This window comes from Apaloderma vittatum, unplaced genomic scaffold (assembly GCF_000703405.1).
Source record: "Apaloderma vittatum isolate BGI_N311 unplaced genomic scaffold, ASM70340v1 scaffold11904, whole genome shotgun sequence".
Classification (NCBI taxonomy): Eukaryota; Metazoa; Chordata; class Aves; order Trogoniformes; family Trogonidae; genus Apaloderma; species Apaloderma vittatum.
The window spans coordinates 6,226-21,431 of NW_009714389.1; the positions used below are offsets into that span (position 1 = coordinate 6,226).

General features: G+C 39.4%; 1 protein-coding gene across 1 annotated transcript in view; it reads right to left on the reverse strand.

Moving 5' to 3' along the window:
• Positions 1 to 776: 776 nt before the first annotated feature.
• LOC104273419 (ADAMTS-like protein 1) overlaps positions 777 to 15,206 on the reverse strand; it is a gene marked incomplete at its 3' end in the record, with an annotated part of 67,428 nt that continues 52,998 nt past the window's right edge. Inside the window, exons 5-7 of the mRNA XM_009868757.1 lie at positions 7,790 to 7,916; positions 3,862 to 3,936; positions 777 to 934 (exon numbers count right to left, since the gene is read on the reverse strand). Of these exons, the coding sequence (XP_009867059.1) occupies positions 777 to 934; positions 3,862 to 3,936; positions 7,790 to 7,916 (360 nt within the window). The remainder of the gene's footprint in view (positions 935 to 3,861; positions 3,937 to 7,789; positions 7,917 to 15,206) is intronic.

The following is a 15,206-nucleotide window of genomic DNA, read 5'->3' on the forward strand; positions in this document are numbered from 1 at the left end:
AAAGCAAATGTCATCTACCTCTGGGGCCCATGGTGAAAAATTTATGTATTCCTGGACATGATACAGGTTTTACAGTTTTACAGCTGAAATCCTTCAAGTTCCTTGGACCTACTGGAAAAGGATTTATTTTATTGTAATTCCCAAATGTTCATTTTTGTATGTGTGTTTTCCCACAGAATGTGTGCATTGCTTCCAGCAATGTGTTTTATATTACCTGGAAGAATAGAAATGCTCTAATGGGAGGAAACAATTTTATTCTTATTGCCAGCGCAACACAAGACAGAACTTCAAAATGACACCATGGCTTCTCATGCAAAGTCATCCCATTTATTTTGGAGCTTGGGGACCTCATTCTGCACTCCCTTACAGTCTTCTGTGCGATTACACTAGTATATACCCCACAAATTGTGGGCCAAAGGTAAAGACTTTCTATTTTTTTGCTTGTCACAGACAAAGCAAGACACATGTCTTTGATTTATACATACCTCAGCAACACATACAGAAATTAATCTACCTTTTCTTGTAATTAGTTCATCTTTTCTCTTTTGGACACAAATTGGGTATGCCTTTCTTGGCATAAATTCAGTCTCTCTTCCAAGGAGACTTTCATCAGATATTTTACTGTAAAGAATTTTATGTAGAGTTCAAGAAGCAGCCTGGACTAGGCTTTGTGGTAAATGTCTACTGGAAAAATAAGACCTAGAAAAATCACTCTTATTTTTCTACTGCCTCTTGTCTTAAACTGCTTTAAGAGGTGAATGACCAATGACTCTCACCTTGATAGTGAAGTCTGCAGTAAGAGGTCCAGATATTTTTAATATCTCCTTGTCAGGAAACTTCTGGAAGTCGATGCTGGAATTCTCAAAGAGGAAGGAGCCTGTTGAGCTGAGGGTGTTTTCACTCATCACACCTTGGAGAGTCTTGGTTTCCAAATCTGACAAATACAAATTAACAGGAAACTAGAGTATTATAATTTGAACAAAGAGTAAGTGAGAGCAGCAGAAGAAAAGCAGCATGAAACAGTGGTGGTTCAGATTTGCCTCTTAAATTAGTGATAATGCAACTTTTTTGTTCTTTTCCAGAATTTATTCATAGTCTCATTCCATTTTCTCCTCTGTCTGTGTTTTGGCTTTGTTCATCCCTTAGATTTCTATCTTTGCATTCACCTCCTTGTCCGTAGGTCATATTTTTACCCTCTTCCATTAAACCATTCCTGGTTAGGCATATTCCTGTGTGGAACATGACACAGACCTTTCGCCCATGAGTGCTGGCTGTGTTAAGTTACTGCTCCCTCTTTCAATTCAAAGGTGAGTCACTAACCACATGTTGCTGCGGTACAAAATTAATTGAAAACAAGACATCCAGCAAAGAAAGATCAGAATGACAGCAATCCTGCCCCCTGTCCAGAAGTAGTCTGATCTATCCCAGAGAGCAGGAAGGGAAGGCAAGTGCTGAGCCATCCTGAGTTCTGTCTTTGGCTCTCTCTGCATCCACGGCTCGCAAAAATTGGGCATTAATTCAGATAGTTTGGTAGCAGTTACTTATAATAGTAAACTTACCAAAACATTTATTAAAGGGAAATCAACAGTCAGAAAGTAGATAAGTTCCATCATTTAGCTAGCCTCCCCAAAACGCCTGATTATGCTTTATAGCATGTTGACCAGAAAACTGTTTTTGTAGTTATTTCGAAGTGACAATGCATTTCATGGTGAAGGACTGCACAGATGGAATCCTTTCAGATGTATTTGCGAAATTATTCACCAAACCTTCTCCCACACAGAAAGGCAGGTAAGGCAAAATATGAATTAGATGGGGACATACTATTAATCTCTGATGGAATCATATTTTCATAAATAGTAAATGGGAGAAATGCTTTTATTAGCAAGTTAAGTAGGGGGAAAAATATAATTGCAGTAATTAGACTGTTTTTCAGGACAGGTATTGGGAACTCATTTGTAAAGGAAGTTGCTGAGGTAGTACACTAAGAATTTGATCTGTAATAATGAGTTCCTCAGTTTTCAGTGAGACTAGTGTCTTCCTTTGTGGTGCATTTGGCCATATATATTTATTTCTGGGCAAGGCTGCATGTATCAAGGATAAAGATGGTTTTAAGACTTGTGTGTATATAATCGGCCTCCTGTTGACTTGTCCCACAACCAAAGTTCACCGGGCAAAATACATTCTCCCCCTCAACTGACTGTAGCTCATACATACATAAAATACTTTGATAGGTGAACAGAAAGATTCATGGGGACATCTGAAACAGGAAGATGTATTTGGACTTATTCATGTTTACATAGAGCAGTAAAATTAAATCTCATCCAGTGACTCAGGCAGACCTTGCTGATTCAAATATTTTTGTCCTGAAATGTGACATGGCCTGAGTAAAGAGAGCTTTAGCTCAATCTCTTCTGCTAAAATCTAATTTATTTCTAAGTTGTCTTATAGCTCAATTGCACTGAAAAAATAATAAAAGTATTATTTTTTTTTTCTTCCTTGGAAGAGAACTGGGAAAGAAGAAAGGAGAGAAAGGAAGAGTACAAATCATTTACTGGGAAAGTAATAACAACTGAACTGGAGTTGCCCAGGAATACCCGAAGGACCACTTAAAACTGCAGCACAGGCAGCATTTGAACTTAAGAAAAACATAATATATTTTTTCTTAGTTTATAACCTGTAATTTGCTGGTCTTTATTCACAGCTCTAAATCTAAAGAACCATTAAAAGGTTATGGCATTCCCTCTGTTACTGCAACATAAGCAGTACGCTACAGAAGTGACAAACCACTCCTTATTTTGCCACTCAGTGTAAGTTCTCTGGTCAAAAGAAATCTGCAGAGAACGGGATCAATTTTGTGTTTCACCTCCCTGCTAACACTAACGTTTGTACTTACATGACCAACGTAGAAGACTCTACCTGTTCCATACTGCACGAAAGTCCTACCACCTTTTGGAAAAGGAGTAGGGGAGCACTACTTATCTTACAGTAATATGTGCTTCTGAGAGGTTATGCAGTACACTTTGGGGTTTTTTTTGGCAATAAACCCCAGTTACCAACACTCCAGCATTCATTTGTTGTTAATGAAAAAATGAATAATTTGTGAGTAGCTACCAAAGTGGAAGGTAAGAGGGAGGGATGAAAGAAGTTTCTATTCATTAAATAAGTGGATTTGTCTTCAGCTCTCACAGAATATTCTCAAATCCTGAGAGTCTTCTCTCACAGAACAGGCATACACAGCTGCTGGGAAACACTGTTCCCTGTCAGAAGAAGCAGGCAAGTGTTATAGCCACCATGCATTGTGCTAGCAGCACTCAGTGGTCTTAACTCCTTGGAGAACTATCACTACGGAGGATCATCGTTTGACACACGCATACTGTTTCTGTTCTGTAACCTGATTTTGTGTGTGTATGCGTGCGCGTGTGTGTGTGTGTGCATCTGTGGGAGTGAGAGAGATTATCATAACAGAAATGTGTTAAAGTCATGAGCAGCCTGATGGCTAAGATAAGCTGTAGGGAAGCTTATATCTTACTGTCTTCAATAATTCTTCACTCAGTGGGATATATTTTATTAATTTTAAACAAAAGCATTTGGTACCAAGTGAGCCAGCCAAAGGATAAGCAAACAGAAATGACTGAAAAATTATGGAAGAGCAAAGGATTCTGCAACGTTTGCCAAGCTCTGCTCTGAAAAGAGCATGTACCACCAGTGTAACTGGGTCCAAGGAGAGCTTCTGAGTGCAGGACTCATCCCTGTGTTGAAATTGTGATCTGAGAGAAGGAAACCAGACACTACAGTGTAAACAGAGCACTGCGGGTTAGCAAGGCTTTCTTAAACAAATCTACATCAAAATTTTCTACTTACATAAATGATCAGGTCCTTTCAGCACGAGACGAACTTGCCTGCTTCCATAGGGAATAGCAACCACCACATCATCCACTGTGGGAAGTCAAAAATGTATGGAGTTAATGAGAAAAGAGATTGCCATTTGTTCTCAAGTAAGCAGTGAAATAGGTGCTTACAAGGCAGTCAAAAGAAAAGCTTTTGGACCAATTAAACAACCTTACGAATTATGAGAGAACACTAAAAATCTGAAAAAAAGAACATATTAACTTTGGCAAGGCCTTTCTACTTAGAAGAAACCAAACCGGTTGACTTTCTTTATTCTCAACTCCTTCACAATCATTTCTGGATTTGAAGAGCAAGTGATGGCTTTCTATTTCAGTATAATCCACTTAAGCTTCTTCCGTCTTTTGAATTGTTGTTTATGGTGAAGTGGGGAAGCCTACTCTGATGTTCAACCAGAATATCCATTTATTCAGTTGATTCTTTCCCATCTGAACACTACAGCTTCTCCACGACCCTTCTTATGCTATGCGATGATCTCCCACTGCCTCAAGTATGCCTTCTCTTTCATACTTTTTATTTTAATGACTAGAAGTGCTATAACTCTGCTTCCTTTTCCACACAGAAAAGCTACTGGAAAAGCAGAAGCCCATTAGACTGCCATGTAAACAGGTCTTAGAGCAGGATCTTGCACCTATGAAGCCCTTGGGAGCCTTGCCAACTGGATTTAAACTGAGGTGTGAATTAGTGTGTAGGTCGCTTGTTGCTGTGAAAGTTAGGTCAGCATTTCTAAAGAGGAAACAAGCTCAGTAATGTGCTGAAGGGAGACAGGAAGGAAAGGTGTGGAAAGATGAAAGAAAATGCTTGCAACTCTATGCCTGGGTCATGGAATGGGTGCCCAGAGAATGACGACCTGGACTAACTAGCATGTCTATGTTCTTCATTCACCTTTCTCTGTCCTCTCTCACTTTTGTCCTATATTTAGAAGTTATGTATGCCTAAAAGGACTTTTTGGGGAAGTGGTAGACACAAGAGGAATGAAGCCATCTTGACTTGCTGCTCATTAGAACTGCTTACATGTGTGTTCTGCAGTGCCCACTAGGAAGAACTGTAGCTTTGCCCTCAGAGCAATGTGTTCCTTTGTCAGGTAAGGCTAACTCAAACCATAAAAGCATAGTATCTTTCATCCAACAATGTGAGCTGGGGCCTTATGTTTCTGACTGGACCAAACTTGGGAAACTGTTCCAGCCTAGCTAAATCAGGATTCTGAGTTACCAGCAAAATAATTATTAATATTGTCATTTTATGCCAAAAAGTGAAGAGAGGCAATATAAAGAGGGAAAGCTACAAGAAGCAGGGACTTCTGTAAAACAACACATTCATTCAATCTTACAATATCTCAGAAATGTGAACTAGATCCCTATTAAATTCAGTCATGTGCCACAGGAATTTCTGACACTCTTATACTGGACACCTTTATGGGATGAAATATCCATACTTCTGTGGCATCTTAATATCCCAAATATAGGGAGTATGATAAATCACTGGGTGTCACAAGAGGTGTGTGGAGATAAAACCTGTTCATGTGCTCAGGGTCTTCTGAACCTTATCTCCATTTTGAAAATCTAATTTGATATGCTTCTTCAACCTATCCAGAAATGTAAGTGTCTCCTAAGACTCCTGTAACACTGGGGTTAAAGTGTATTCAACACACATTCTGCTCATGCAGAAAAACTTTGATATCACTTCAATTAACAAAGACTGACATCTTTAGTTTCTACTCAGAATTCAACTTTTTCTAATTGAAAAAATAAATATTCTAGTCTTGCAAAATCCATTAAATATTGAAATTCTAGTGCTGAATCAATATACCTAGTAGGATAAATACATTTTATCCATTTTAGGAAAGAAAATTCATGAGTATGACATCATTTTGCTTCACCTATGTGAAGTTTATGGGAATAATTCTTCAAAAAATATTAATGTTGTTTTTACAATTTTATTCAGATGCAGTCCCATGTCATTACTATATTTGACTGCCTATCAGTTACGAGCTCTGTGCTGGAGAGTTGACAACTCACTGATATGTCACAGAAAAATCGACAGTTTAAAGGTTATGCAAACTTATACATCAAATACTCTTAGCATGTTTGTTCTCCCCCAGGGTATTGCTAAGACTTTATTTCACCTGATCTTGTCATTGCTTTCCATTTGATTATGTTAAATGCAAAGCTCAGTGGGATTTATGCTTATCACAGTGCTTCCTGCTTTCACAAAGCAGAAGCTGGAGGGGCTGAAGCACAATTTCCTGAGGTTAACAGTGATAAGGATGAGACATTTCCTATGAAGAAACATATGAAAGCAAGTGTGGTAATATTTAGTCACAGTTCCCTCCAGCAATAAATAGAGAGGTAAATTATGGAAGAGTTTTGTGGAGAACTCTGCAGAAAAAGCTCAAGTGGGCCATTTGGTTTGCTGCAGAGAAGATGCAGAGAGAGGCAGGGGACAGTCCCAAATAATGGAGAGGACAGCAGCCCAGGGCTGTGAAGAAAGTGCAAGAATTTCAGCAAATGTTATATGTTAGGTACATACATCATATTCTTGTGAGATGTTGTCCAAATAGTCTGTCAGTTGTCATGATGAAAAATGGAGATGTTTCTATTTCCACCATTATATTCACTGAAAGTCTGGAACCGTATCTATTTTTGACAGTCATGGCAAGAGTGACCAGGTAAATATTATGCCTTAGAACAGTAATTTCTACCTTTTTCTGTCTTTTAAAAGTAATCTTCTCCACTGCTAGATGTCAATCCTTTTTTTATAGAAATACTAACTTTGCACAAGGTAGTCAGTAGAACTCACCTGCCATTTATGAGATCAACTCTTCAGCTTCTTGGTGAATACAAAGAAGCCTGCGTAAATACAGCTTATTTCCATAGAAGATACACTTTTTCCAAAAGGAAATATTACAAAAAAAAGAGGAAAGATTCACTTCCTGCAGACTTAGAAAGACTGAACCACCCAAGCTTAGGACTAAGGGAAGAGGATATTTGAGGAATGAATGAAATCTGTTTCAGCTTGGGGGTTTTTAAAGTTTTTTTTAATAGAAACAAGAGCATAGACTAGACACAGGTGCTTCCTTTTACATAAAAACTTAGGAGATAATTCAACAACTTATTGTTGCCTATCCTGCTATGATTCTGTTTCTGACGTTTCTGAGGCCATTGGGAGATGTATATTATCCCTATAAATACCGAGGAAACTGTTCCCATAGCAAGTGCTAAGTGTTTAAAGGCTCTGTGAATTTCTTTCTAGTACTATCCTTCTCTTATGCCTTCCTGGGATATAAACAGCATGAAGAAGGGAATTGGCTATGAGCACCAAGAGAAAATGAATTCAGTAAAATGAGCTCAAGCATGTGGGGAAGTGCAAGTCTGTCCGTACCCATCCATGCAGGCACATCTTGATGAGCCCACCCTAGGACTGAGTCACCATGCTCACCATGCAGACAGACATACTGCAGGCCTAGGTCTGGGAGGAAGCACTGTGCCAGGTTGTCATCACCATCCCCTGGGGTTCCCCTCTGCTACAGGGCAGCATAAACCTCTCTGATCAGAACAGGACGGAGTGCTGTGCCTGGGCACAGCTGGAGGTAACAGATGGGTAGAGCCAACTCTTCTCATTCCCCCACTCCTCCCAAGCAACTAGCTAGCTGAGATGGGGAATATACTGGTGAAAGCTTCCCACAATTCTCTGCCCACCCCCACAGCCAAAGCTGCTGCCTGAGCATGCCTGTTTTAACTCAGGAGGGAAGAAACGATGGGGACAATCAGACTGATCTTGATGATTCAAACGCCCGATAAAGAGTCGGGTGAAACCCAGCTTGCAAGAAACATGTATTTCACTAAGAAGGGAAAATAGCACTTTTCCAGGAGGGACATCTTACACTTATTTGCTGAGAGCTGCGACTTATATTGGCCTCGAACCAGCCGGCAGGTGGACCCATCGCCATTGCAGACCCCACAGTTGTCTTCCTTGACAGAGCTTCCCAGCTGGCGGTCACAGCCAACGATCTGGCAAAAAAGAAAGATGTGCAGTTCAATGTGAGCACCTACTGACTGACTGCTCGATCCATCTCTGCAACTAATTACTGCCAAATTTCTTTCTCAGCATCTCTAGAGGGCCATAAAGTAGCTCAGCAATGAAAGAGGCTGAACAAATCTGGCTGGGAGTTTGAACTGAATTCAGACGTGAGATAGTGAGCAGGTTAGTACTCAATGGCTTTTGCAGTCCAAAGAAAGAAAAGAGTATTGTTGGATGTTGTTTTTTTAGGGCATTGTGAACATTTCTTGGTCAGAATCCTATCAGAAATTACACTTCTTAGAGTTTCACAAAGGAAAATGCTTGAAATAGAAAAGAAGACAGATAGGAAGCAGATAAATAAAAGTAACAATCAGCACAGATAAATGGTAACATGGCTGAGATCTCAGTGAAATTCTACCTGCTATGCAGTCGGGAAAACCATGTGGTTTTAATTAAGTTTGACAATAATCCCATTCCGCACTATCAATGCCTGTGTTCAGACACTGTTAAAAATCTGTCAGAGAAGGAGGGAATAGTTAAAACAAAAGAACTCAGAGTCAGAAATGCAGTTACCTGCTCTGATACTGGCCTAGTATTTATGTGAAAATTATTTGGTTTAAAATTTTAAAACTTGTATAGATAAATTATGCTTCTCAGTTTGCAGAAAAAGTACAGTTCCGAGGAGAATCAAATATAAAATTATAATGAAATAAATTTTAAAATAAATAAATAGAATAGAAATTAATTTAGCATAGTGCTAATGCTGGCCTGTATTCTGCATCCAAGTTATGAATTTTGCACATAAATAATTGAAATAGAAGAAATTAAGCAAGTCCCTGCAACGTTACAGTTACCTTTGTATATAATAGAAAATGAAAGGCCTTCTAGCATTCTGGCGTGCAAAGCAAGTAAGTAAAAAACATTTGTGTATAAGTTTTAATTCTATAGGCTTTGTGCTAAGACACTTAACCAAACAGAAGGTATATATAAACACAGGAAATTTTAAATAAAGCGGTTATTTCAGCTTTAAATTTTCCTGTGTCTGTGAGTTGCAGTTCAATCAGAGAGCTGGGTCTTAGAAACTGACAAGAACGAATAGGGTAACTATCATCCAAGCTTATAAAAGCTGCATGTGTAACTTGCTTACTTTAACATAATATTTCTTATTTGTACAAGTCTACATGTGCAGAACTGCATATCTCTTCTAGGATAAGATATACTTCTGGGTTTGACACTTTCTCTTCACTTGTCTGTGAAAAGTAAGGCTTTGATTAATATTCAATGCCTAGTTCTAGCAATTCAATTCCCATTTCTAACATCATTATTTTACTAGTGGCACAATAATAGTTTCCTTGGTTATCTGTGATATTGATTGTGCAATTAATTTAATTCAAATGACTATAGGTTTAGATTAAGGCTTGATGAAATCTGTTATCAGATTTCTTTGACTTTACCCACTTTTACTGGGTCAGAACTAGGTTGGTGTCCCATCCTTCTGCATTATATTATGATGTCTGCAGGGGAGGTAGTGAGAGCTAGCGAGGTACCAGTCACACACAAATAATTTGTTTCCTTGAAAACCTAATCATACCAAGAATGCAAAAGACATTTTGTCACATTAGAAACACCATGCCAAACAATGGTTAGATAGCTTAAGGAAAGATTATCTGGATTGTGACTACACACAGACCTTCCCAAGTACAGATATATAAATTACATATCAGTGATGTCATGTAAGATTTAGGTCTTTTTTTTTTTTTTTTTCTGAATAAGAATATTCCTGTAGGACCTGAACCACCTTTAATATAAACAGGCTGTTTTTCTTCAGCTTTCACAAATGTCCCTGTGTAGACAACATGTGAAAAAAATGCTTGATCTGAAAACTGTATGACATAATGACTACAAACCAGATGAATTTCCCTCAAGCACAGAGCAACTCACTGGCACTCACAGTAAAAAGGGTCCTGCTGAGGACGCCAGATATGGGAGGACAGAACATAACTCCCTTTCATATCTGTTCTTAGCATATTTCTGTTCACTCAACAGTTCAGTCTAGTTTGGTATACAAATCTACATGCCTTTGCTTATTTTTAAAAGGATATGTGAATTGCCTCAATGTGAAAAGGGCTGGATCTTAAATCCAGATATGAGGCAACCAATTTCAAACCCAGTTTTCACTACTTTAAAGCCTTTTTAACTTTATGAATCATCAGCTCACACATTGCTATGGGCTGTACTCTAATTAAAGTTAATTTATAAATTGAGCAACTTGGAGCTAGATAACATCTTGCAGAGGAAACTGCCAGGAAAATCTCAGGTGTAAAAGGAGGTTTGATGCTTTTTTTTTGAGATGGACAGCCATTGCCAGTGTATAGCATAAAAATAATTATTTTGCTGAAATCTTGTATTTCAAATGGAAGTATGAGCAAAGTGGAGAGCTCTTGTGACAACTAAAAATTATGTGGTATGTACAAAATTTGTTTTAACCTTCCTGTACTTGGTAGTCTCTCACATAATTTTATGCTATAGGAAATTTTGATGAAATTAAATAAATTTCCTATTTCTCCCAAGGTTTTGGTGGAGCTTTATGTTTTATTCTGTTAGATTATCTCTTTCAACAGACATCCAGAGCTCTGAGTATATGTATGAAATTTTTATTAAAAATCCGTTTGAGCGATTAACTAGCGCCTGAAATAAAAAATACTCCCAAGTTCACTACTTTTTTAGTTCTTCTCACCCCCTGGCCCCCTCCCCCTTCACTACCTAGGGGAATCCTTCTTCCATCTTTTGGAGGTAATTACATTCACTAAAAAGGCTGGTAGCATTTGCAATGGGGTTTCTGATGCTTTAAAATGGAAAACACTACTCCAGATCTCTTCTAATATTTTTTAGTGGCTCTTATGTGAAAACATTACATAGGTTGGACACTTATAAAAGCAAAAATTCAGTCAAGGAAATCTTAAAGGGCTGCTGAAAAAAATACACCTTCATGAGAATAATAAGTTTTGTCTCTATGAGCAGAAGAACCATAGGTTTGGCTGAGTTGATACGAGAATATGTCATAGAATCATAGAATCATAGAATCATAGAATCATAGAATAGCCTAGGTTGGAAGGGGCCTTAGAGATCACTTAATCCAACCTCCCTGTCATGGGCAGGGACTCCACCTCTCGACTAGACCAGGCAATGTCATTTCCATAACATTATTTTCACTCTCCATCCAGGCTTCAGAGAACTCACTGTAAAATATGGAGGTATAGGTGAAAATACATCATATCCCCCTCCCTGAAGTCTGCAGCGAGTTAGCAAGGAACAGGAAGGCAGAATTATTTCTTTTTGTATCCACCAACAACATGACCAAACACAGAGGGGAGGTTCTGGAATAGTTGGTATCAGAGATGCCAAAGATGCAACACACTAGGAGACATTCAGTTACCAAGACAAGTAGATTCACTTAGGCTGCAGAGAAAGGAAAACTTGCTGAGATTTTGACCTTTGGGCATAGTCATCTGAGTAGCGATGGCTGAGGACCCATCATGAAAATATACACCATGGAAGATACTGTTTGATCAGGTTGGTAGGTAAAGTAGTGAGTAGGGATAGTGTGCCTCTCATCTACAGCTCAGAGTAATGGTTTGGTGGACACAGTTCAAAACAAAATAGGAACATTTTTGCGTGAGAGGTCTGGGGAATATTTCACTCTCTGAAAATCTTTGAAATGTCAACTCCTTGTCTTGCTTTGAAACTAGAGCCAATGTTAAGATTCTGAAGTTTCTGTGGGATAGAAACTTCCTTTTCCAATGCATTCGAGTCCTGATCTAAATATATCCTAGGGGGGTTAGGAAGAAGAAGTCTCTTTCAATCCATAAAGGGCTGGGAAGGAAGCCCCTATCAGGAATGAAAATGGATTACTGCAACAAGTTGTGCCTGGAAATGTTCTGAAGTAAGCAGTTTTTATACTCACTTCTATTACATGTTAAGCTTCCTCCACTTAAAGCAGGGTAATGAAGCACAGACTTTCCACACTGAAATATTTTGAGTTTCAGATTGCTGAAGTGCGGTCAGAGGCTTCAACTGCAGATTGTTACTGCACAAAATGTCAGAAGCAGCTCCATTAAATTCCCTGACAATCTAATCCAAACCCCATTAAAATCAAGAAAATGCACCTACAAGTTCAATAGACTTTGGATTAAGCTCTTGCATATTTTTAAAGGTGTTCCTATGAAGCTCATTTCTACTGTGGTTAAATGCCCTTACACCAATGACGGTAGATCATGCAGAGCTCTGGAGGTCTCTCAGTTTCCTCACCAGAGTGAGGAAACCACAGGTGAGTAGCAACTATCTGCCCATTTCTTGCCACCTCTAAAGTGAGTTGATTTTTTATTCTCCTTACAGTTTTAGCATAAAAAAGTTAGTGAGAAAAAGTCAGAATAATAACAGCTAATCCTTAGTTGGCTGAGCCAATAATGTTTTCTGGCATAAGATACCACAGTTCTGCTCGGAGGTAAAGATCCCATATTACACTTTAGGCTGAAATTCCATACTTCATGCTGAGTTTGATTCTACCCTCCACTCCCAATTTTACTCCACTGACAGCCAGTGAGTTGGCAAAACAGAATAATAGGAATATACCTGAGATAGATTCACAAAACATTTTTTACAGGACACTGCAAGAAAAAAAAAAGTCATAAGTTAGAAGAGTAACTGCTCATGTATAGTTTAAAGGCATCAGGCTGAAAGTCCTACAATAGAACTTGGAACTAACTCACTGAGTGCGTGCATGAATGTTATGTGTGTACGTGTTCCCCTTGTGGACTTGAACTCTGGCTCAGTTTAGCAGATTTTTCCAGAAATAAAACTGGACCAGCAATGACAGGTTCTGCTTCAGCTCTGTTAGCCTGGAAATGCCCTGAAGTAAGAAATTTTCATAATAATTTCTATTCAGTATTAAGAAACTCTGGGCAGGAAATAATGTAATAAAGCAAGCTTGCAAATCTAGCCAATTATAAATAAATCTCTTTATTATTCAAAGGGCATGTCTGCAGTTCAAACACAAGAAGTTCTGAGAATCTGAGAAAAACAAAGTTGCCCTTCACATGGATACTAATGTGGCACTCAATCTGGGACTTGTATTAATTGTCACTCCTCAGCTGAAGAAAGTTTTGGATCAGAGCCACTGTTTCAACTGGGTCCAAAATCCTGTTTTACAATCAGGATGAAGAGCTGTTGTACTCTTTAAATTACTGTCGAGAGAACAAGCTCCAGGATGTACAACAAACTGAAACTTGGCTGGTGTCTGTGATACAGGGATTCGCAACCCCCGCTGAAGTGATATCTGCCTTTCTGTTCACAGACACCTTGTGAGAGCAGTTTCCAGTCTGCATTTTGCTGGCACAGCCTGCTGACGTCATCCTGCGACAGGCATTCTTGTGCAGCACCAAGGACCAGACAGGATCCTCGTATGCTCCAAGGAATTTAGGTGCAAGCACACCACAATCAGCAGCTATAATTGAAGATCAAAAGATGATTTCACAATGGCAGGCCAATTTGTAACTGTGCTCGTAATGGTATGCCCAGTGACATAAGCAATCAATGCACTTGCTTGGCTCTTGAGCCAAACACAACTTCCAGCTGTCCAGGCAGCGTAAACAAACTTCAGTCATTGATCAGTAGGCAAATTGTTAAATACAACCACTGGAGAGACTGAGATCCACCTTCCAACACATTGATGATCAGCTCAGTGAAGTGTTGTTGCTTGTTGCCTTATCCACCACTGATCCTATGGAAACAATTTGCAGATTCACCTTGGTATCTGCCCCATCAGCCCAGCATTCCCAGATAGCCAGGGTTCTCTGCTATTACTGGCTTCAGATCCAAACTAAGACAGAAACTCCCCTGACCAGCATGGCAGACACAATAAACTGAGAATTAGTGGTTCAACCAAAGTTCTAGAAGCAAACAGTAAACATCCAGCAGCAGAAGGAACTCAAGAGAAATTCCCATTTCTCTGGTTTCCCTCAGGGAAAAGAATAAATGCAATCTCATTCTGAAACCACTCTTGATTTAAAAAGAAACAATTAAACCAATTTAAAACTACAAAATCTAAATGAGGATTTACAGAGGCATTAAAATCTTGGACGTGGGAAAAAAGCAACTCCTATCCTTATACACAAATTTCATTAGAAGGAATCCTCCTACATAAAAAAATACTTAATTTTTCAGGTTCAGTCATACATAACCAACCAATCTACTTTGTGGGCCAGCATAGGAGAGACCACAGTTACAGAAATGAAGCCATATCTAGCTTATTCTCTGATGATGCAGCTGTTGAGTGAACCTACTAGGGAAGGCGCCCTGTTGGATCTGCTCTTTGTGAGCAGAGAAGGACTGGTGGCTGATATGATGGTTGGAGGCCATCTAGGGCATAGCGATCATGTAAAGATTAACTTCTCCATTCTTAGAGAAGTAAGGAAGGGGGGCAGCAGAACTGCCACCTTGGACTTCTGAAAGGCAGACTTTGACTTGTTTGGGAGACTGCTTGACAGAGTCTCTTGAGAAACAGTACTGAAGGACATAGGAGTCCAGGAAGGCTGGACATTCTTCAAGAAGGAAGTCTTAGACACACAGGAGTAGGCCATCCCCATGTGCCATACAATGAGCCAGCAGCAAGGAATAATGGCCTGTCTAAACAGGGAGCTTTGTGTGCAACTTAGGGAAAAATGGCCTTTGGAAGAAGCGGTAGGCCGCAGGTGATGACAAAAAAGATGTAGTGAGCCTATCACACAGAATCACAGAATCATTATGGTTGGAAAGGACCTCCAGGGTCATCAAGTACAACCTTTTTCCCATCATTTCTCTAACCACTGCACCATATCCTCAAGCACCACATCTAGTCGTTCTTTAAACACTTCCAGGGATGGTGACTCCACCACCTCCCTGGGCAGCCTCTTCCAGTGCCTAACTACTCTCTCAGTGAAGAATTTCTTCCTAATATCTAATCTAAACCTCCCCTGGCGCAACCTGAGGCCATTCCCCCTTGTCCTATCATTACTAATTTGAGAGAAGAGACCAGCACCAGCCTCACTACAGCCTCCTTTTAGGTAGTTTTAGAGGGCAATAAGGTCTCTTCTCAGTCTCCTCTTCTCCAGACTGAACAAACCCAGTTCCCTCAGCTGCTCTTCACAGGGCTTGTTTTCCAGCCCTTTCATCAGCTTTGTTGCCCTTCTCTGCACCCGTTCCAGCACCTCGAGGTCCTTCTTATACTGTGGTGACCAACACTG